Consider the following 20,637-nt stretch of genomic DNA (forward strand, 5'->3'; position numbering starts at 1 on the left):
TATAATTTACTTTATACTCAGGCATTTACCTGCATTATTATATACACATTTAAATACAAAATATCACTGCATATTAATATTTAAACAAATCTTTTGTGTTATCATAAGCTGACTGGCCCCGCAACATATATCGGGTTTCGATATTTTTGGGGGATAATATTTGAGTACGGCAATATTGGACAAACAGCAGCAGCGAAGATGCGTGGAAGCCGAGGAGCACAGTGATTGTGATTTTTCTTTCATTATTACATTGTTACTTTATTATTTTTGTAATACTTTATTTTCGCATAGTGTAGTGATGTTTTTGGTGAAGTGACGGACAATTTTTTCATGCAATTAATGCAGAAAAATAATATTTAAATACATAATAATAACTGTGACAAGACGAATTTAAAGTTCGTAAATGAGGTAAGTTGTTATGAAGTAATAGGGTGCGTTGAACATTTTTAGTGATTTGCAATGTAATCATATGAGTTAAGTTGCTTGTACGTGCTATCAGGAGGATTTCGAGAACGTGTAATTTGTTCAGTAAATATGAACATGTGAGCAGACGGGGTCAGGGTCGAATTGGTCATACCTTAATAATCCAGTTTTGCATTAAATCAAGAGCAGACAAAAATTAAACAAAACATACGAATACGAAATGACATTGTAACAAGTACGGGTACTTGAATATGGTATTTTTGTTGTTCTCTCGTAAAGCGGAAATGGAGAAGGGGAGTGCACACCGCGTTTTGTGTTTTGATGACCCTGGAATACATAAGGCGTACGTACATACGCCTTGTATTGTTCATTTCTTGTTTACTTAATAAATCTTATTTATGAATGTGTATATGCGTATAAAAATAACGCATAAGCATATATGTGTACGTTTTCTTTTCTTAATGAATCATTTTCAAAAAGCATATAATATTAATGGTAACGGCTATATAAACTGATTGGCGCAGAAACAGCTGAATCAAATGACAGAAATTGGCTTTTCTTTCTTTTGCGACTTGAGTGTTTGTTTGGATTTTTCCCTTTCGTATCTTCACCGCAAACAGTGGGGACATGCGCTGTCGACGTAATGGGGTCAGTAGCATTTTCTTTGAGCGCCGAAGCAGATGAGTTTCCATGCCGAACCCGGTGCCAACCGCTTTAAACCGCAATGTTAATAAGTGATGTCTTGTTTGTGTTGTAGATAAATGTGCGTATATGACTTAAACAAGTGGAATACAAAAACTAACCACATAAAAACAGTAAAATGTTTCGATTATCAATTTAGAGGAATTGATTGCAAGGAAAAAAGTAAAGCACGCAGTTTTTATAGCGTTATTATTACGTACCCTTAAGTTATAACACAGGGTCACATTGACACTATCAATTAGGAAAATAATTTTTAAAGTTTTGTCTTGTTTGGAGTATTGGCTGATCTTAAAGAAGTATTTTTCATGTACATACATATGTGTACATATGTATTCTATATCATTGAATGTGAATGATATGTACACATTTATTAATTTTTAATTTTTTTTCAGCAAAAACAAATCAATTATTTTTCATAATTGATGCCTTGCAAAGTAGTTTATCAATTAATTTTTTAGTGGACTCAATGATGTAATTGTACATAGTTTCCAAATGATAAGACTAGCGCGTTGACGTTATCAGCATTCAAATTGATCCCAACAACAAGCACTCAATCATTGCAATTTTATATACGTACATACACACATTCATGTGCATATGTTTTTGGATTCGTATATAGCCGGATGATACGATAGTAACAAGATAAAACACAAATCAATTTTTCCTCTAATGTAGATATACCTATTCTAAAGTGTTACAGTATTAGTAAAATTGTATTTAATTTGAAAATGAAATTCTCTATTTTTATGTACATATGTATGTATTATTTAACTGCTGATTGTTAGTGGGTGTTTTCTAAAAAAATATATCAACAATTTCAGATAAGAATACATACAGAGCGACTATATATTGTTTAATTTCCATAAAAGGGCTGGATTTTGATGGTTTAGTTAGTCTGGCAACTATGTATATGCTATAATTTCTGTTCTAAATAATGTCTTGGGAAGCTATATCTTTGCCTTCGACAATAAACCTTTCCAAATTTCGTGAATATATCTCATCAAATAAAAAACAAGTAAATGGACATGATTTTGTTATTTCTGTTTTTTCGGCGGCACGCCCGAACGTATTAAAAATTCCAGATCGACATCTCAAAAACTGAAGGACTTAACAAAAATGACATATGAAGCCGGTTAATATTATTTCGAACACTTTTTTTAACTTAACCTTGTAGTGCAATATTTGTCTGTACTTATCTTGGTTTCTTTGACGTTGATTGCAAATCAGTTTTACAATCGAGCAGTAATTATAGCAAAGCGATAATGGGCCGTTCATCCAAATGTTTGTTTAGATACAATAAGTTTCTATTAGAGAAGGGCGGGAGATTTCGACTTACTCATATACCTACAGTATCCGACAAAACATTTGCAACTGACATATGTATGATAATGAAAATAATGTCGATTACACAGAAAATAATTGCCGGAGACCTACTGTTTTAATTTTATTTTAAATATTAGATGTTAATTAAGGTAAACAAAGCAAATTTAATAATATTTTTCAGTTTATTTGCATATTGTATATAAAAAGCGATATAACATCTATATTCAATAAGACAAAACAATTGCAACTCAAAGGAAAACGGTTCACTAATTTTAATAAAATAAAAGAAAAACTTAGTATTTTGTAGCAAACTCAGCGGTATTGAAGCTATAAGGTTATCCACTATGGTTTGGGCTATATTTCTCCATGCCTCCAGGGCCCTTTGAAAAAACTGATCAGTATTTGGCACATTACTGCGATCAATTCTTTTTTTTTTTACAATTTCTCATATATTTTCTATGGAATTAAGGCCCGGGGACTATGGAGGCCACACCATTACATCCACTTTATTCCTCTTTAACCATGATTTTAGGACCTATGCCAAATGCTTTGGGTTGTTGTCCTGGTGGAAGACCCACTTAAGTGGCATTTCTAATTCAGCATGTAGTAAAATTACGGATCCATAATGTCTCTGAAAACATACCGAACCATGCTAACATTGATACGATGAAGCGGCCCCAAACCAGAAGCAGAAATGCATCCCCAGACCATAACATAGCAACTATGTTTGACTGTTTTTAGACAATAGACATTTTTAAGACGCTTGTTTCGTAGGCGTCGAACGAAACTCACGCTATCACTTCCTACCAAATTAAATTTGGACTCATCACTAAAAAGAACAGTTTTCCACTTGCTTTTTGGCCATTTTAGATGATTTTTAGCGAACACAGTCGTTTTAGTTGGTTTCGTTTGCTAATAAGCGGTTTCTTCGCTGGTCGGTAACTGTGTAAATCAGCGTTATTTAGGCGATGAGCGACCGTTCTTGAGTAGATTGGTAACCCAAGCTCCTTTACCAAGTGCGGAGCGCTTTAAAATGGATATTTTTTTACCTCTCTTCCAATTGAGCTGTCAGCTTTTTCATCAGTTTTTCTTGGTCGGTGTCCACGATGCACTACTTCGACAGTTTTGTTCCTAATAAAGTTCGAAATTATTCGTGAGATTGATGCCTTGTGAATTCTGAAAATTTCTTTTTGAGAAGTTCCCTTATTATAGTCACCAATAACACGTGCTCGGAGTGCTTCACCGAAGTTATTTAGAGCCAATACTATTTTTGTAATAAAAAACTTAAAATAAAAACGTGTTTTCGCAAAAATTTAGAGCAGAAAGTATGTAAATGTTCTAATTAATTCAAACTCAATACCGTTAGAAAAAGAAAGGAACAAAGGAGAAAAGAAATGAACAATACAGAGTTGCAAAATAAAAAAAGATCGCGATAAATATTGCAAAATATGTAACTACAAAACTGTACATTTAAAAACAAGAAACAAAAAGGAATTCGAAGGAAAAATGGCATTGTAAGACAAAAAAATCTAAAACTTCGCTCTAGTTGCAAATGTTTTGTCCGATATACCTATGTATGAGTATATTTACATTTGTAAGCGTGATCAGAATCTATATTTGTATATACTTCCAAATTTGAAAAACAAAGGGATCGGTGAAATCGGAACTGAATATAAACACTGTCGCTCCCCACTAATGCAGTTATCCGCATGTATATTTGGATGTATGTATGTATGTCCACACAGAGGGGGAAACTCGTTACTTTTTACAACAAACAAATTTCAGTGCCGCATACATACATATGTACATTAGTATGAACTTATGTTCGTACATACATTGTCATAACTAGTAATTAAGGAATATTTACAAAGTTTCAAGCACTTATAGAAGTCCATTTCTCATTAACCTTGATCAATTTAATTTCTGACTATTATTGACATATTTTTATTTTCAACTACCAATACATTCAATTGAAATAAAAATTAAATATTTTGTTTTCATTTTTTATCAAGTTAAATATCGCGTTGAGAAATAAAAATGTGAGCTTACATAAATTTATACGACTCGGAACTAACGTTTTTTAAAAAGGCTTAGTTGTTAATCATATTTGTTTTTAATTTAAATGTACTTTAATACAATTTTTTAGATAATGGCAAGAGAAGACGTATCTGTGACTAAAAAGCAGAATTCTAACGCAGATTGCAATAAATTGAAAGTTAACGGAGCTACGGAATCATGTGATAAAGCAGGTAATTTTACTTCAAATTTATATGTAGATACACAGGTATGTATATCTGTGAATAAAAGCAGCAAGTTTATAGCGACTCAATTAATGTTTGTTGAATATCAATTTTTATAACAAACAAACAAATGCTTTTCAAAACAAATTGAATTATTTTTTTATTTTGCAAGCTGCACTATTTCATATAATATATGTTTGTATGTACATATAAAAATGAAATATTTTGTTTTTAAATTACACAAAAGCACCTAATGTTAATATTTCATTGACATTTATTTAATTTTATTTGCAGTTAGTTTATTGGATACCAAACCAAATGTAGACAGTAGTGAATATGACTTGGTGCCACCGGATGGAGGTTGGGGTTGGCTGGTATTACTTGGATCGATGATGGTCAATATACTCATACCGGGTACCATTAAAAGTTTTGGTGTATTATTTGTTGAATTTTTGGAAGCATTCGAAGCATCCCCGGCGACAGGAGCATGGATACCCGCTCTTTGTTATTTCCTATATAGTTCGTTAGGTTAGAACAGTGTTTATTTTTTTTTCATATATATGCATATTTTTAATATCTAAAAGTTTGATATTTCATTTTGAGCTAACAAATTGCAGGTCCCGTCTCCAGTATATTATCTGTTAAGTATTCATATCGAACAGTAACGATAATGGGTGGTGCTTCAGCGGCATTTGGTATGATCGCGTCATTTTGGGCCTCATCTGTAGCATATTTGTACTTAAGGTAAATGAACGAGATTTTCATGGATGCGTTAATTAGAGTTAAAACAAACACCCCATAGTTATGGAGTTCTCGTGGGGATTGGTGCCGGTCTATCGTTTCCGCCAACTGTGTATATAGTGACATCATACTTTGTTAGATTACGTGGACTAGCTAATGGACTATGCATATCGGGCAGTGCGCTTGGATCGATTATATTACCACCAGTATTGCGTTGGCTACTCGAAAATTATGGATATAGGTAAACAATGATATTTAATAATATTTATACTCTCAAAAGGGTTTATTAAGTTTGCCACGTAGTTTGTAAGACCCCCAAGGAAAAGTTGGAGAGCCTATAAAATATATATGTACGCATACATACATATACATATAGCAGCCGAACCGAACTTTTTTCTTGTTATTATATCATTTACCTTTGCCAAAATAAAACATATTCTTATACTTTTTATTTATTCTTTCATATTGCAGAGGTGCCGTTCTTATAATGGGTGGTATAACGTTAAATGTATTTGTTGCCGCCATATTTTATGAGCCCGTGGAACAACATATGATTCGAGTACCTAAAAACAAGAATGCCCTTGAAGATATCGAAGAGGAAGATATCGGCATCGTATTGAAATTTGAAACTGTAGACGAAGCGGGTTCTATAAATAATGATGTACAATCACATGATGGTTGTAGCGAAGTGGGTACAAAACCATTTCCTTCATATAGTCCACCAGCACTCTTGGAGGACAATCAATTCGTACGCAGCGCATCGGCTGCGGTAGTACAAAATTGCAGTAAGCACCAAGATGAATATACACCAACCTCACGCACACGAAAAATTAGCACACCTGTTCGCTTGCCACAACGCAATCAAACATTTACGCCCGGTCAATTGAATTCACAATCATCATTATATGCTGTGCCAGAGGGCGGTCGCTCCAGCCATAAACTTGACCGTCTCCACGCTCTACGCAACAATTCTAAAAATCGTCTTTCACGACGTTCGCCTTCCACGAGTAGCTTTCAGTATATAAGTACACCATACCACGGCAGCACATTGTCCTTTCAACCGAAAGAGTTTTCATCACACCTATCGTTGCGTTCGATGGGTAGTAGCACTGGCGCAGCAGCTAGTGAAAGTTTAATGGGTGACGTTGCGGGCGATAAGGGCGAGCCGAAAACGTCTTCACGCTCAAAATTCTTCGACCTTAGCTTATTAAAGGATCCTACTTATCTGGTTATATTAATATCGAATTCAACAAATGCCATTGGTTACACCAATTTTATTATATTGCTGCCAGCTTACGGTGTAGCATTAGGTTTTAGTAAATCGCTATCAGCATACCTGATTTCAATTGTTTCGGCGACGGATCTTATTGGACGTATTGGTGGATCGGCTCTTTCGGATCTCGGTCTAATACCAAAGACATGGTACTTCATTGGAGGCCTTGCAATATCCGGTTTATCGCTAGCGCTTCTACCATTCGCCACCACTTATGGTATGCTGAGTTTTTGGTGTGCCGTTTTTGGTCTCGCGTCTGGTATATATGTCGGCATCACTGCTGTTATAATGGCTGATATGTTGGGTGAAGAGCGTTTAACATCATCCTATGGCATTAGCTTATTTGTAAATGGAATATTGCAATTGATTGGACCACCACTATGTGGCATTTGGTATGAAGCGGTGATGGACTATAGTCCACTATTTCATACATTGGGACTAACGTTATTGTGTGGCGCCAGCCTTTGGAGTTTCATGCCATTTATTAATAGACAAAAAGCCAAAGAAGAAAAATTGAGACAAGCACAATGCGACAACGAGGCGCATTAAATGTATTTTTCATATACAGAACTGCGTTTTTTTTCTACTAAATGCATTCTTATTTACTTAAATTTAAAAGTAATATTCGCGAATAGTTAATAAAGTAAATATTTTGTATACAAGAAATTCTTAGTTTTTTTAGTTGTGCGGCTGGCATAGTTTGTATATTATATTTGTATATCCTTTTGGTATACACAGTAAGTTCAAAACTAATGTGGTCACCTACAAATAGCAGACAAAAATGAAGTAGCATTATAGTGCAGATTCGAGTCCACAACTCTCCGAGTGATTACCATGTACTCAACAACAAATTTCTAAATTGAATAAGTTATCTTATTTTAGATATCACTTTTTAATACGGTTTATACAGCTATAGACAGAGACTTAGCGCACTTACTTAATGTGAAATATGATACTTAATAATGTTACATTTAAAGAAAGTGGAATCGTTATAATGTAAAAAAAAACTATTTATTACCTCACTAAAAACTAAAGTAGTCCAAAATTTCTCAGTTTTCTATAATAAAAATGCAACGTTTTGTTTAGTTTACATTATTAAGTCAAAACTGGCTTGGACAAGTATTTAGCGCAATTTAAAAGATCAGTAAGGAAAAATAAATATTATTAACACGTGGCGTGAAATTTCTCTGATATTATATCTAACATGGTAAATACTTAGTGGAATAACTGTTATTCGTTATCACCGCTTCACATCTGCGTGGCAAGCTCTCTATTAACCTTTGGCATCTGTCCAAAGAATAGAGTTCCACGCTTCCTGTACTCCTGCCCAAAGCTCGTCGCAATTTTTAAATTTTCTTTTTTAAGGATCCAGCTTACAGGCATAATATCATAGGAATATGGCTCCATTGTATTCCTCAGTATATTAAGGTATGCAAATTTATCCATATTCCCTTCTATGTTTACTAGAGGTCCAACTCCACGCCATGAAAACGACCCCCATACTTTTAAATTTCCTTCCCCATGCTTTACGGTCTTTTTGATGTACCTCGGATTGACTTCTTGGTTTTTTTCACGATGTACAAATGTTTTACCATCAGCACCAATCCGGTTTATTTTAGTTTCGTCCGTAAAAAGTATCCATTTCCAAAAATTTAAATCTTTTGATTTATGGCTATGAGCGAATGACAAACGCGCTTTAATATTTTTTTCGACAATAGCGGTTTTTTTCTGCTCACACGTCCATACAAATTATTTTCATTTTAACGTCTTCGTACTAGTCTACTTGACACGTTTAAGTCCAATTCTGCATTGACTTCGACCATAATCGGACGTGAGGATTTGAAAGGATCAGCTTTACACTTTCTAAGAATTATTTTATCCGCGCGGGGGGTTGTTTTGCGAGGGGGAGCCTTACGAACTTTGTTTTGTTTTAACAAATTTGGATCACTCTTAACATTTTTGATGGCATTGTACACCAATTTTCTTGAACATTTTACTATTTGAGCAATTTTTACTTGTTTTGTACCGTTTTTGTAAAGGTCCCAAATAATTTTTCTTTTTTCAATCGAACAGTATTTCCCTTTAGCCATTTTATTAAAATTTGTAATATTACTAAAACTATTGCATACAAGATCACAACTGATATTAATTCTTTGTTGGACCAAACACAACTAATGACCGAAAACTTTAAGTGCACTAAATCATTGTCCAACTAATAACAAATTCATGAAAATATCGCTCTCTTAAAAGTAACGGTAATATTTCTAATTATGAATGCAAGTGCGCTAAACCTCTGCCCATAGCTGTATGTATGCCTACTAGCTTTTTCTGCAGTTTAGCGTGCATTGAAACGCGATCATCTTCCTGGTGTTGGTGTTAACCATGATTCAATTATATAAGGTTGTATTGATAGCCCAAAAACAATAACTTGTCAAAAGTAATTGTATCCGTAATGTCAGCATCAACTATTCTATTTTTTAAAATGCGTTTTTGAGTGATAACTAAATCCAAATAGATTGTAAATAACACAAACACTTCTTTCGTAAGAGCAAGCATGGTTCATATCGACACAACCTTCTATAATTGAATCATTGTGTTAAACTAAATTTTGCCTGATTTACGGCTTTGGCGCATTTTTGTTTTGTTAGATTTCCAAATTTTTTGAAAACAATCCAATCTGCCGAAAAAACTTTTCAATTTTGAAATTGAAATTCGATTTCTTGAATTTAGATTTATTTCATCGAATATAATTGCAAAATGGACGGAGATTTTGCAAAAAGGGCCTCTATTGAGAACTTCTGCAGGAATAACGAATAGAGGGGACGTTTTTCACATCTTTTCGTGATCTGATTCGGTCGTTCTGCGAATACATAAAGAAATAGTGTTTCATTTTTATATATGTACATACATACATACATACATATACATACATATGTATGATATCCAAACTGAAACTGAAATATCGATCTGAAATTTCCTACACGTTTTTTTTCTCCCCAATAAGCTGCTTATTTGTAGGAACTGTCGATATCGGACCACCACGTACATATACATATAGATGTCATATAAAGGAATCGATAAAAATCAAATCCACGCACGGAATTTTTTTTTTTTATTTAACAAGATATCTTAACGAAATTTGTCATGGCTTATTCTTCAAAACAATGCTACAATCTCCGAACGTACAAAAATTCGTATATTTAAAGATCCTCGTATGGAAAACTTTTTTATTTGACAAATTTTTAGGTTGAGGTGAACAACTTCCACGTACTTCAAAAACGTATAAAAGTTAAGGATTTTAGCTCAAGGTTTTATATTATTTTTTATTAACATACTTGCAGATATTTCTTTCCGTTTTTATTTAACTTTTAAAAGCAACACAATTTATTATGCGTTTAATAATTTATAAAAATAAGGCAATTTTTTTATTCCTCAATTTGATATATTTAAAATGATATGCTTGCGTATAATGTTGTCAATAAAACGAATAAAAAGTATAAATGTATTAAATATGTACATACATATGTATGTATGTATATCAATATAAATTTTTTGCTTTGAGCATAATATTATACTAGTTATCATATGTATGGATGTTAGTGTGTTGGTACTAAAATCAAAATATTTTTGTTTGTATTTTAAATTTTTGGTGGCTTCATATAACCCTTTGAACGCATGAATCGTACAATAAATGGAGTGGCACCCAATGTAATGCTTATGCGCACGGGAGCGAATACTTTGTGTATTGCATACGCAATAACAAAAGTGCTTGCACCTGTAGTTATTTTATTCGTTAGCGCTGACGATGCAAACCCCACCCGCTCCAGTATTGGCACAACATCTATTCCTCTGCAAGAAAACAGAAAAAAAATATAATTAATTTGATCCATGTACATATACGTATGTATGTATGTATGCCCACACATTGTCATAAGATTAAATTTCCCATCGCAACATTAATTGACTGTTTACAATATAGTAAATCATGTACATACACTTGTACATATATAGGCTCTTAAATTTTATCAGTTGTAAACGTAAATTAAATGATATTCTTAATTGTGGAAACTACGCGTTTCGCTCGAAAGAAATTAAGCAATTTTACAGCTGTTACATATATGTATATACATACATACATACATACATATAAAGCATGCAATCGTAATATATTTATACCCTGGACGAGGTACAAACATACATACATATATAATGTTTGCAACAAAGCTTTTAACACCCAGACGGAAAAGTGTATAACCTAGAAATCGATCAGAAATTTTACACACGTTTATTATTAAGCCAAACACACACCATAGAATTACTATAGTAAGGAAATGATTCTGTCTGAATTTCTAATGTATATCTCACACATTGACCGATATTTTCGGTGAAAAGTCAACTACAAGTACTGGGGTCCACATATTCGGTTACCAGGGGCTTGAACAGCTTTGGTTGGATTTGGACAAATTTTAGTCATGGGGTGGCATTAGATTAGATTAGATTCTAATGGGGTGGCATACTTTAAAGGAATTATTAGTGCGAAATTGTATCCCGTTATATTTAGTACTTCTTAATTTGTGTACTGAAAAGTGAAAGAATCAAGTGGAATTTAAAATTGTGTTATATGAGAAGTAGGCGTGGTTATAGTCCGTAATGTGACATAGGGATATGCAAAAAATGATATGTAACAAATTAGACGGAATCGGTCGGTCCGGTCCAGAGATATGCGAATTCACCAAAAAGTGGGCGGTACCACGCCCATCGTCCATTTTCACATTTATTTGCGCTGAGTAAATTTGGTTGTTGTGGCTTTATTGGTTTAGAAGATATATCTTCTTCTTAATTGGCGTAGACACAGCTTACGCGATTATAGCCGAGTTAACAACAGTAATATTCCAAGCGTAGCCAGGTCCTTCCTCACCTGGTCCTTCAAACGGAGTGGAGGTCTCCTCTTCCTCTGCTTCCTCCGGCGGGTACGGCGTCGAATACTTTCAGAGCTGGAGTGTTTTCGTCCATTCCGACAACATGACCTAGCCAGCATAGCCGCTGTCTTTTAATTCACTGAACTATGTCAATGTCGTCATATATCACCCACTTTTTCAAATATCTTTTATTTGGCCACAGTTGTTCATTGCTACTACGATCGCCTGCGCCAAATTAATGGAGTTTTGTGGTCATGGCAGTTGTCCGATTACGCACATCTACGAATTTGTATTTTTTTTTTTTTTTGTACTAGAGAACCCGCATACCAAGTTTCATCAAGATTTTTACTCAAGTTACAGTTTGAACGGACGGACGAAGAGACAGACAGTCACCCGGATTTTAACTTTTCTTGTCATTCTAATCATTTTTGCTTGAGTGACTAGAGGGATTTTAGATTTTAGGCTGTCACAGTAGATGTGCCACTTAAGAACTAACATTGCGTGAGTACAAATTATTACAGAGATATACAGTGGAGGTCAAAACATAAGGGGTTTTCACATAATCTCATAAGTTATAACGATCCGAAAACATAGCGTTCAGAGTTGTATTTGCGTAAACTTATTTTAGTATGCAATCCAACAACAAATTTTTTGAACTAGTATAAAAATTTATGATTTTATGATTTTACGATGCTTTATGACCCGTTGTGAGTACCCCAATATGTACTGTTACTGTTATTTTAACCTACAACAAAAAAGCGATATTCCACTGAAGAATATGAAATGCAAGTATGTATTCAAAACATTTGCAACTGATATTTGTTGTATTTTTTTTATTTTACTACTTAACGAAAACCAAGTTATAACGGTAGTCGCATTCCACATAATTAATGGAACCTCATGCGTTTTTATTTTACGAAGAGTTGACATTTAGTTTTTCGCGTTTCGAGAAATAACATATTTTTCCATATTTTGTGACTTTTGTAATATTTTCAGTTGAAATTGGGAGCCAATAAATACAGTTCGGACCTTAACGCAAAAATAAAAGAAGACTTTAGAAATGAACTTTCGCAAAAAGAAATATCGTTAAAATATTCCATACATAAATCAACGATTTGCCGTATTATTTGGACTAAGTACATCCACACAGTTCACAGAGGACTTAGGCCTCGTGCTACAACCGTAAGAGAAGACCGGCAAATAAACAATTCCCACGACAGCCGGTTCTACGCACCGGAATTGACTCTGATTTCATCCGACCAAGGGCTGTTTTTTCGGCGATCTAACCCCGTTTGGATCGGTGAGTATTAATTTGTGTTTGTCGTCATTAGAGCAATGCCTTGCAGCAGGGTTGCTCCGTATCCTCCTGACTCGCGCTGGCATTGAGTCCAACCCGGGCCCGGAGGAATTTTTCTGCTGCGTATGCGCAAAACGGCTCCATCCAAACTCCACCTCGGTCAGGTGTAACACATGCAATGGATGGAGCCATCTTAAGACCTGCTCAGGCCTTAAGACCCATAGGGAGTGGACCACGCGTTACGTGGCCCCATGTTGCCTGCGCAATATTGCGACACAAGCCTCTACGGCTGTGCAATCCGCACACAGTTCGCGCGCCGCGCCGCCACCCAACCCAAGTGGCCAACAAAGGACCTCCACGGTCCCTAGGAGCTCAATCAGGCAACATAACTCCCCTTCTGACTTGTCCCCCCCCCAACCTTCATCCCGCTCCAATCCTCGTGCGAGAACCAACCAGCAGCTCTTGGTCCCTCGCACAGTCTGTTCCGTGTGTCAGGCCGTCATACGCCGGAATGTGACATCCGTCAAGTGCAATTCTTGTACTGGCTGGTGTCATTTTTCGACGTGTTCCGGCCTGCGCACCACACGTGAGTGGAGTGACTCATACGTTGCCCCATGCTGCAGGAGTCTGCCCCCGCAACTCACAACAGTGGCGTCGCCAACCAACACCCCAGCGCGACAACCGCCCCTGCGGGTACTACAGCTGCAACAAATTCCACCCACACGTCACTCCCTCACCCCCAGGATCACCCACGGACACCCGCGACAAACCCGGCTACTTCAATTCAACTGCAACGGACTCCAGAGCAAGATCGAGGAGATAGTTGCACTAATGAATCGGGAACGCCTATCGATAGCTGCGGTCCAAGAAACCAAGTTAAACAGCCGCTCAGATCTTCTGAGTTGTGCAGGTTTCAACGTTATAGCTTTCATATTGCACAACACCGTGCAGTATCGTCTAATCGATGTAGTAATCGACCCCAGGGATACTACCCTAGAATGTCAGGGTATAGCTATCCGGTCAGGCGATGTCGAGCTCGAAATATTTAATATATACATCCCTCCAGTTACATGTTGCCCAACAGGATATCACCCGAATATAAGTGCGCTACTTCGTGGTGAAAACCGTTTGGTACTAGGCGACTTTAACGCGCACCACGATCTTTGGCATTCCTGCCTGTCAAATGATCGTAGGGGGATGGAGCTGGCGGAACAGATTGACGATTCGACATTCTGCACAATGAATGACGAAGCCCCCACCAGAGTTATGGGCACTTGTAATAGCTCGCCGGACATTACCATTGCTAGCGGTGGTCTGATAAACAGCATAACCTGGCGACCTATGCTAACTCTCGCATCAGACCATCTGCCCATAATTATTTCGATCGAGAAGCCTCCTGATTTTGTTTCTGTGGACAACCGCACCTACTTTAACTTTAACAAAGCTAATTGGGTCGGCTTCACAGAATTTACTGAGAGCACCTTCAACGCTCTACCCATTCCTACGGACGTATGCGTTGGCGAACGTCAATTCCGCAAGGTGATCGCAGCAGCTACCGCTCGCTTCATACCGGCTGGAAGAATAGCGGAAATCCGCCCAAATTTCCCAGCCGAAGCAGCCGTTTTAGCTAATGAGCGCGACACCTTACGCCATGCCGATCCCGGGGATCCCCGAATACGGGATCTCAATTTGGAGATTCGGCGTATGGTAAATCAACATAAGCGGACGAAATGGTTAGAACACCTGAAGTCCTGCAACCTCTCCACCGGAGTGAGTAAGCTTTGGGCTACTGTCAAAGCTCTGTCTAACCCGAAGAGACATGACGACCGAGTTGAAGTTCAATTCAATGGTCATGCCTCTTCGGACCCGAAGAAGTGCGCGAGCTATTTTAGCCGGCAGTTCACACTGCACCCTTCGGTAGACAAAGCTAAACGATGTGTTAACCGACGGCTGCGCAAAATGCCAAACGACGGCGCGCCACTTACTTTCACCGGTGAGGAGGTTCAGGGTGTCATCAAAAAAGCAAAATCCTCCAAATCCATTGGCCCTGATGGAATCAACATGCTAATGCTAAAGCATCTAGGCTCGACGGGAGTAGAATATCTCACCAAGGTACTTAATCTGTCGCTGACCACTCTTCAAATACCCGATGTGTGGAAAGTCGGAAGAGTGGTCCCACTACTGAAACCTGGGAAACCCGCCAACAAAGGGGAATCTTATCGCCCGATAACTCTCCTCTCCCCAGTAGTGAAGACACTTGAGGCCTTGCTACTCCCGACCTTCACTCACCACCTGAGCCTAGCCAGCCACCAGCATGGATTCCGAAAAGTGCATAGCACCACCACAGCACTTAGCGTCATAAACGCCCAGATAGTTCGTGGCCTCAACCAGAAACCACCCTGCGAAAGAACGATCCTCGTAGCGTTGGACCTGTCAAAAGCCTTTGACACGGTCAATCACACAACGCTACTGCAGGACATTGAAACAACTACGCTCCCTCCAGGGTTAAAGAGGTGGACCATGAACTACCTGAGCGGTCGCCAGTCATCCGTACTATTTCGAGGTAAAACATCTAAACTGAGAAGAATTAAACAGGGGGTTCCGCAGGGTGGTGTCCTCTCCCCACTACTGTTTAATTTCTACATCTCGAAACTCCCACAGCCACCAGAGGGAGTTTCCATAACCTCGTACGCTGATGACTGCACGATATTGGCGTCGGGCAATGGAATCGATGGCATGTGTTCGAAGGTAAACAGCTACCTCTCCGATCTTTCTCGTTTCCTCACTGCACGAAATCTAACACTCTCCCCCACCAAATCCACAGCGACCATTTTCACCAACTGGACGAAGGAGTATAGACTTGAGCTTAACATTGCAGTCGACGGCGTCAAAATTCCGACTGTCAATAATCCTAAGATTGTAGGTGTAACTTTCGACAGTCTATGCTCCTTCTCTCCGCATTCGACCGCGATTATCGCCAAAGTACAGAGCCGCAACAAAATCCTCAAGTCGCTAGCCGGCAGCACATGGGGAAAAGACAAAGAAACGTTGTTGGCAACATACAAGGCAATCGGCCGGCCGGTCCTCAATTACGCAGCGCCCATATGGTCGCCTGGATGCAGTGGCACGCAGATGAGGAAACTTCAGACCTGCCAAAATACTGCACTCCGGACCACTACAGGATGTCTCTTGATGTCTCCGATTGAACACCTCCATAGTGAGACGCGCATGCTCCCGGTTAAGGAGCATAACGAACTCCTCTCCAGGCAGTTCCTGCTGGGATGCTTTCGCAGAAATCACCCCTGCAGCCATCTGCTTGGAGCGGAACCGCCTCCTAGGAGCATCAAGAGGTCATTCCTGCATTACGTCGACGACGTCGTACAGTACGCCGACCGGACTTCGGACGCAACTAACTTTCGACAGGTACTGACCGCCATTCACAGTGGAGCCATCAACACCTTCACCGACTCTCTTCCCGTGAATGGCGTTCTTGGAGTTAAACCACCACCCATCGCAGACGAAGAGCTCCAGCTGCCGCGAGAAACGCGTGTGACCCTTGCGCAACTTCGTTCTGGATACTGTAGCAGGTTAAACTCCTACTTATCCAGAATAGACCCTGACATACTCGATGTATGTCCTGCATGCAACGAGTCTCCGCATGACACTGACCACCTCTTTGCATGCCCCACAAACCCTACCCATCTAACACCCTCCTCCCTTTGGTCCGACCCGTCGAAACAGCACGTTTCTTGGGCCTACCGTTAGATGACCTCGACGACAACTCAAATGATATTTACCATCCCAACGGGGATTGAATCTCCGTTAAAACAACAACAACCGGCAAATAAAACAATTCTTTACAAAATACCCCAAAGCAGTTCCAAGAGAAGCTATAACCGAAGTTCAACTAAAAGTGAGTCTCTCCACTATCAAAAGACGGGCCTTGGAGAGTGGTCTGCGTAATTACAGATGTACGAAAAAACCATTTGTGTATGCAACTAAATATTAATAAAATTTTAGAATATTTTAAGAATACCTAAAAGTTGCAAATGTTTCGAACACACGAATTTTGACTTTGGTTTATTTAATGCCTTTTTACCACTATAAGCAAATGAATTAATGTTTCAGTTTTTATGATTATTTTTATAAACAAGACCTCCAATAAAAAAGTATATATAGATAAAGGAATACTTTATAAAAAGTTAAAGAAATGTTTTTAAATAAAATAGTCAATATGATTGCAAATGTTTTGACCACCACTGTATGAATAGAGTTTCATACTATTATATCACATACAAAGGCAATTTGTTTTCATAGTTAGGTCTAAAACAATGTATATTGGTTTATACGACATGTCGGGTTGTTATGCGAGGAAATTTTCTGCTGCTGTAAACAAAAACATTAACACAATCTAACTGGATTTAGGAAATTATATTACTGACCAATCATATAATCGTGTTAATATTACAAAACAGTAATGGCATGCATTTACAGTCACAAATAAAAACAAACACCACTCATAACCATAAGCAAATGATAGATGATAATTAAGAAACTAGCCGCAACAAGCATTTAAAGGATTGTTTTTATTGCTTACCCAGAGACTAGTAAATAACAGCAGCCAAGCGATGCCAATGATATAGCAACATGAAATACTATAACAGTGGATCCATAGTCTTTAAATGCCTTTTTAAGTTGTTCCTTTTTACTCAGCACTACCGGTGGTTTATCTCCATCAGTTGTTGTACTATAATAACGTTTGTCTGTCTGGCTTGGCGTGAATTTAAGAATTGAAAGTTTGTTCGTTGGCAAGTTAGCTGTTGCTGTTGCTGTTGGAATTAACGTGCAATGATGCATTTGCTATTAGACTATATCAAGTTAACGGAATGAGTTCAGCGCGAAGCATGCTCAATTATTTCAAATATACATACTATATAATCTTATACACATACAACATACGTTCACACACATGCAATAAATTTAAACATTTAATCGAAATGTCATACCTTTTTTATTGATGTCAAAATCCTGATCATAAGTCATCCAGTCTGAACGCACATTCTTACGCAAGTTAGTGTAATGGGAATTGTGTAAGTTGTTCGACATGAATTTACCCTCTTGTGACCACTGACCGCCGGGCATATTTAAATGCGAGAATTTATGCATTCCACCATAGGGATTTGGCACGTTGCTTTGCATCACTGCATTAAGGCTAACTGCCCCAAAGCAATCATACGATTGAACATGAGGATCTTGTACGCCAAAGCCAGTATTTGGAGCGGTTGTTGCTGTATTTGTGTTATCAGCAGTTATGTCTATATTGGACAAAACAGATTGGGCTTGTTGTGATAGTATCACAGGACCAGTTATATCTCTTGTACGATTTGGTGAGAAGCGTGTAGTCTCAGCTGGATCGATGTTATTAGGCAAGGGTAACACAGCAACTCGAGTCTTATTCTGACGTGCAGCAGTTGTATGCAACGGTTTTATCGCAGAAAGACCTGAAATTTGATTTGTTTTGTAAGTTTTCGTTTTTTTCAAATGATATTAATTTAAAAAATAAATTCAATATTATTTGAATACTTGTAAAGCCACAATATTCGTTAAAATAAGATATTAAGAGAATACACTATATTGAAACACACAACTACAAAGTATCTTAAGAAATAAAGACTTTTTTAAATGCTTTCCATTGTATTGTGTCTTTTGTTCATTTATATGTACATATGTATGTATGTACATGTACGCATGTATTTAAAAACAAGAAAAAACATTACCTTCGGCTTCACCGAAGCTAATATACCCTTCACTGGTGCATTTCTTTCAATAACTATGTGTTCAGTTTGTAATTTTCATAGATTATATTATTACCTTAAGCAGTAATCCATGTCAAATTTCATGAAGATACCACGTCAAATGCGAAAGTTTTCCATACAAGCCCTTGATTCCGAGCGCTCGGTTTGTATGGCAGCTATATGATATAGTGAGCTGATCTGAACAATTTCTTCGGAGATTACATTGTTGCCTTAGAAAATAATCTAAACCAAATTTCGTGAAGATATCTTGTCAAATGCAAAAGTTTTCCATACCAGCACTAGATTCCGATCGTTCAGTTTGTATAGCAGCTATATGCTATAGTAAGCCGATCTGAACAATTTCTTCGGAGATTACATTGCTGCCTTAGAAAATAATCTGTGCCAACTTTTGTGAAGATACATTGTCAAATGTGAAAGTTTTCCGTACAAGAACTTGATTCCGATCATTCAGTTTGTATGGCAGCTATATATTATAGTGATCCGATATCGGCAGTTCTGACAAATGAAAAAACCTTCTTGAAGAGAAAATGACGTTTGCAAAATTTCAAAACGATATCTTAAAAGCTGAGGGACTAGTACGTACATATATATACAGACAGACGGACAGACAGACATGACTAAATCGACTCAGCTCAATATACTCATCATTTATACATATAATTTATAGGGTCTCCGACGCTTCCTTCTGGGTGTTACAAACTTCGTGGCAAACTTAATATAACCTGTTCAGGGTATAAAAATGGTACTGTGTATGTATGAACATTGTAATGCCCTTGAAATTATGAAAAATATTAAGTTTGATGTCTTTATACACCTACTTTTACAGTAGATTTCGTCTGCAGGAAAATAGTTTTGCTAAATACATAAATACATAGGTATGTGTACAATCTATATATTATTTAAGACGCAATTTCCCATTTGCATACCCTTAAATTTCATTAGTTCATTGCCTGCGAGTATTATTGTTTATTTTTACGCTTTGTTCGCTATGAATATATGTATATTATTTGTTCAATAATTTACTTAAAATTTTTCCGAATAATATTTGTTGATGGGGTCTTGTCGGTAAAAATTCATAACTATATGCTTTCTAACATGTTCCTGAAAGTGAAGTAAGAATCTATTTACATATATTAATATATGTATCTAAAGTTTTCAATTGACTTGATAAAACAGTTAGGAGGTATTTTGTTGTAAAATATATATGTTCATATTATTGATAGAATACAAATTTAAAACTTTAATTGGAAACTAAACACTTATATTCCGACTATATTTTCTCAGCACATTTAAATGTTCACATATTCACTCCATAATATTCAAAATCTTATATAGCCGAGCGGACAGGGTAAAGTATTTACATTTTGATTAAAACGTCTTTAAAATATGTAAACCAATTAGACCGGCTAATTGTTCATTTTACTTACTTAAAACGTCATTAATATCTCTTCTATAACACAAAGGATTAATTGTGCCAATCCGACTTGCAGGAATAAGAACGTTCTTTGTATTATTAAACATTGTTAACTTTTCTCCCTTATATTATTAAAGATGAGAATTTATTATTAAACTGAGTACAAATTCCTTAAACCAATGAAAATATTTGACATTTTGACATATGTGCCAGAGAACGTACGTTCTCTGTATGTGCATTCTAATGCATATGTTGCCATATTTATAAACTACTTTTATACAAGAAGATATCGTAACGCCATATCTATTTTATAAATTTATAGTTCTATTCTCCTGAATTTAGTGTGCCAAATTTTAAATTATTCATCTCAGAGTTTACATTTTCAAATAATATAATTCATAACATCTAAAGCATTCACCTACAATACAATAATACGACAAAAGTAATTAAAAACTTCCAACGCAGTTTTGAAATTTTCTTAAAATTTAA

General features: G+C 36.8%; 2 protein-coding genes across 4 annotated transcripts; one reads left to right on the forward strand and one right to left on the reverse strand.

The window, feature by feature from the left end:
- The first annotated feature begins 191 nt into the window (after nt 1–191).
- LOC120769700 (monocarboxylate transporter 13) lies at nt 192–7,329 on the forward strand. 2 transcript variants are annotated; one of them, XM_040096827.1, is made up of 6 exons: nt 192–408; nt 4,595–4,697; nt 4,983–5,216; nt 5,306–5,432; nt 5,491–5,670; nt 5,901–7,328. In XM_040096827.1, the coding sequence occupies exons 2-6, from the start codon at nt 4,598–4,600 to the stop codon at nt 7,249–7,251; spliced, it is 1,992 nt and encodes a 663-aa protein (XP_039952761.1). In that variant the 5' UTR covers nt 192–408; nt 4,595–4,597; the 3' UTR covers nt 7,252–7,328. The 2 variants fall into 2 exon arrangements, with proteins under 2 accessions (XP_039952761.1, XP_039952762.1); XM_040096828.1 differs by lacking the exon at nt 192–408 and adding an exon at nt 4,465–4,487 and having other exon boundaries at nt 5,901–7,329.
- Nucleotides 7,330–9,768: 2,439 nt separating this feature from the next.
- LOC120769701 lies at nt 9,769–20,343 on the reverse strand. 2 transcript variants are annotated; one of them, XM_040096829.1, is made up of 4 exons: nt 20,162–20,342; nt 17,925–18,419; nt 17,516–17,747; nt 9,769–10,551 (listed from the first exon to the last, which is right to left on the reverse strand). In XM_040096829.1, the coding sequence occupies exons 1-4, from the start codon at nt 20,253–20,255 to the stop codon at nt 10,341–10,343; spliced, it is 1,032 nt and encodes a 343-aa protein (XP_039952763.1). In that variant the 5' UTR covers nt 20,256–20,342; the 3' UTR covers nt 9,769–10,340. The 2 variants fall into 2 exon arrangements, with proteins under 2 accessions (XP_039952763.1, XP_039952764.1); XM_040096830.1 differs by lacking the exon at nt 17,516–17,747 and having other exon boundaries at nt 10,464–10,551; nt 20,162–20,343.
- Between the last annotated feature and the right edge of the window lie 294 nt (nt 20,344–20,637).

This window comes from Bactrocera tryoni, chromosome 2 (assembly GCF_016617805.1).
Source record: "Bactrocera tryoni isolate S06 chromosome 2, CSIRO_BtryS06_freeze2, whole genome shotgun sequence".
Classification (NCBI taxonomy): Eukaryota; Metazoa; Arthropoda; class Insecta; order Diptera; family Tephritidae; genus Bactrocera; species Bactrocera tryoni.

Bases quoted from the DNA above. Each gene is read 5' to 3' on its own strand.
- LOC120769700 (XM_040096827.1), top strand. From the start codon at position 4,598: ATGGCAAGAGAAGACGTATCTGTGACTAAAAAGCAGAATTCTAACGCA. The intron at 4,698-4,982 runs GTAATTTTACTT...TTTTATTTGCAG, and splicing joins GGAATCATGTGATAAAGCAG to TTAGTTTATTGGATACCAAA. The intron at 5,217-5,305 runs GTTAGAACAGTG...AACAAATTGCAG, and splicing joins TTTCCTATATAGTTCGTTAG to GTCCCGTCTCCAGTATATTA.
- LOC120769701 (XM_040096829.1), bottom strand. From the start codon at position 20,255: ATGTTTAATAATACAAAGAACGTTCTTATTCCTGCAAGTCGGATTGGC. The intron at 17,748-17,924 runs GTATGACATTTC...TAATTCCAACAG, and splicing joins TTTTGACATCAATAAAAAAG to CAACAGCAACAGCTAACTTG. The intron at 10,552-17,515 runs GTAAGCAATAAA...GTTTTCTTGCAG, and splicing joins TGTTATTTACTAGTCTCTGG to AGGAATAGATGTTGTGCCAA.